Source organism: Astyanax mexicanus, chromosome 15 (genome assembly GCF_023375975.1).
Source record: "Astyanax mexicanus isolate ESR-SI-001 chromosome 15, AstMex3_surface, whole genome shotgun sequence".
NCBI classification, from domain to species: domain Eukaryota; kingdom Metazoa; phylum Chordata; class Actinopteri; order Characiformes; family Acestrorhamphidae; genus Astyanax; species Astyanax mexicanus.
Window position 1 is genome coordinate 13511978 of NC_064422.1, and position 3201 is coordinate 13515178.

Here is a 3201-nt window from a genome sequence, read left to right on the forward strand (position 1 = left end):
TGTCCTAATATGTTATTATATGACCCTCACAAAGGAATGTGAACAAAACTATGCTGCACAAATTTACTAAAAATGTTTTAATGGAAGTAAGGGGTAACATGCTAAAATGTATTTTTAGAACTTCTGTTGTTACTAATTACTTCTAGAACTACTTTTACTACTTATTACTAATATTTTTAATGTACAATAATTTTATGATAATATTTGCTGCGTTTTCATTTTATGCATTTAGCATTTTTTGTTTATGCAACTTGTGCTGTTAGTTCTGGAATCATTTCCTTTTTATGCATGGAATCCAATGAAACCCACTACACCATGGAACATATTAGATTTTATAACACAGTTTATTTACAAAATTCATTAAATAAAAATATATCAACATTCATTTACAAAAAAAGTTAAAAAGTTACAAAATGTTGCAGATTCTGGACACCCAATAATGCTTGCAGGTGTAACAGGTGTTAGCCAATGAAAATAAAATGCATTTTGGGCTAAATGTGTAAACTGAAGGATATGAACGTGTTTGTACAGTATTTACAGAGCAGTGCAACTGTTTAGTATTGTGATAAACAACTGTATACATAACAAAATTATAGAACAAAGAATTGTGAAAAAATAATATGTGCGCTCACAGAGCGCGAGGTCTACTTTTCTTTTTTTTCCCTCCTCGTGGGAGAAAAGGTAAAGTTTGATGATGTTCATGATGTTCAAAGGATGTTCATGTTCGTTATGGTATTGGGAAACTTCCAGTTCGATCACAGGATGCTGAGCTCCAGTGGTGATTCCCAGCGCACGTGTCTGGTGATCCTGGTGGTTCTGGTGATCCGGAACGTAAACATAACTGAACCGCAGTTAGACCTCAGTTCCTTCGCGGTTGTAAATCAGACTGTCCACGCTGAAGTGATTAGACAGGGAGCTGCTGAACCCGCCCGCGCTCGTGTAGTAACTGCCCAGCCTCCCGTGGCTGAGTACTGGAGAGCGCGTGCCGGGTCCGGGGCGCGCTCCGTCGCCGTTACCGCCCAGCACGGTGTTCACGTGGCTCACGAAGCTGTCGAAACATGGGCTGAGTTCCGGGGACTGCGGGGAGCGCGGCTCGCTCGCGGATGGAGAGGTACCGAGGCCTCGCGGAGACGGGGTTGCGCTCGTGCTGCCGGTACGAGAATCCACCGGAGAAACTTCGGTTTTGACTGCATCTGCCCTGCGCTTCCTCTTCCGCCGGAAATTGCCGTTGTCAAACATTTTCTCGCAGTTTGGGTCCAGAGTCCAGTAATTGCCTTTTCCTGCAAGAAACATTCAGTCAGTAATTAATTAATTAGTTAATTAATACACAAAAGAATTGAACTGATCTTCAGTAAATAGCCTAAACCTTGCCGTAAATAATATACAGAATACAATAGATTATAGTCTCTAATATTTGGCCAGTTTGTTCCCTTAATTTGCGGACATAGATAAATTGAGGCGTTAATTAGGTGAGTATATAGGAATAAATTAAATACTGAATACTGAAAAATAGGCAGGTATTACATAAACTACTATTTATATTTATAAAGCTAAGTGACTTGGAAAAAATATTTGGTTTGGTGAACAAATTTAAAAGGCCTTCACTTAAAGACGAAAAATTGTGATGTTTTTTTGCCATTCTTTTTTGCAACCAAAAGTGGTGTTTTCTACACATCCCTCAAAGAACAATCTGTGGAGTTGTTCTTTATTTTTTTAAGGTTTATTCTACTCAATCTTTAGAAAGCTGCATAACCGCTAAACCCCTTTAGAGAGCCGGACACCCACCTGGATCATCTTCGTCGCGCGCCACCTTCTTAAAGCAGTCGTTGAGGGACAGGTTGTGTCTGATGGAGTTCTGCCAGCCCGCTTTGCTCCTCTTGTAGAATGGGAAGTTCTCAGCGACATACTGGTAGATCTGGCTGAGCGTGAGCTTCTTGTCGCGCGTGTTCTGGATGGCCATGGCGATGAGGGCCGAGTAGGAGTAAGGTGGGCGCACGAGTTTGAAGAGCTCCTGCTGGCTGGACACGGAGAGCCACCCGAGCTCTGCGCCCGCGAAGCCTGTAGGAGGCGCCACGAGCTGCCGCTGGCCCGCGCTGTAGCCCGTCTGCAGGTACTGGTAGGGAGAAGGGCTGATCCCTGGGCCGTTCAGCCACAGGTACGGGTTGGGGGCGCTGGGCGCGCCGGTGGTGCCGGAGCCGGTGGACGTGGGCGCATATTCGCCCAGGCCGTAGCTGGGCGCGTGCACTGCGTGGTGCTGCTGCTGCTGTTGCTGGTTCTGGTGGTGGTGCTGCTGGTGATGGTGATGATGATGGTGATGGTGGTGCTGGTAGGCGCTGAAGTTGTCGCAGTAGACCGACACGTCCAGCAGGTCCTGCGCGCTGTGGCCGCCCTGCTGACCCGCCGCCTGCGGCCCGAAGGCGCTCATGATCCGCTCTCCTTCCACAAACATCTCCCGGATAAACTTCAGAAGAACCGAACCGGACACTCTCTGATCCACACTGACACTATACTGCTACTGCGCTCGCGAGGAGGCTTTAAGTAGCTCCGCAAGCCGCCCGGACACCGCCCACTCGAGTACGGCCTTCAAACGCGCGCGCATAGCACACACACACACACACACACACACGCACACACACATTGACATGCATACATAAGAAAGAAAGAAGGAAAAACAAAGAAGTCAAGAAATGAAGAGAAGGAACTAAACAAAACATAAGAAAAAATGAACGAAATAACTAAGTAAAGAAAAAAATAAATGGAAATAAAGTTGGAAACAAAAAGAGAAAGTTAAAAAGAAAGAATGCAAAAAACAGATAAAGCACAGGCATTTTAATTTCTATTTTTTTATTTATAAAGCAATAAGAAACGAAAGTATAAAGAACATTTTAGCAGGCTATGTACATAAATTAGAAAATATGCCATTATGAAAATAAAGATAATCCATCACTTTTACTCTACTTAACTACTAGCAGTTTTAATATATTAACAAAACGGTTTTTTATATCAGTGATTGTAAAAATTGTAATGTACTTTTGACTGGATGCAAGTTGTTGAACAAACTGTCGCTCACTTAATTTGTGAATTCTGATTTCTAGATAGTTTTCTAGACTTTTTGCAGTAATTTACAGTGTAAAAAACAATATTTAACACACACGCTGGTCTGTACAACATGCTGCTACTATAAAATGTATTTTTGTATTT

At 43.1% G+C, this 3201-nt stretch overlaps 1 protein-coding gene across 1 annotated transcript; it reads right to left on the reverse strand.

Annotated features, from left to right (window-relative positions):
• Nucleotides 1–325: 325 nt before the first annotated feature.
• foxi1 (forkhead box i1) lies at nt 326–2497 on the reverse strand. Its single transcript, XM_015608531.3, has 2 exons — nt 1786–2497; nt 326–1280 (listed from the first exon to the last, which is right to left on the reverse strand). Exons 1-2 carry the CDS (start codon nt 2447–2449, stop codon nt 853–855), a joined length of 1092 nt encoding a protein of 363 aa, XP_015464017.3. The 5' UTR covers nt 2450–2497; the 3' UTR covers nt 326–852.
• Between the last annotated feature and the right edge of the window lie 704 nt (nt 2498–3201).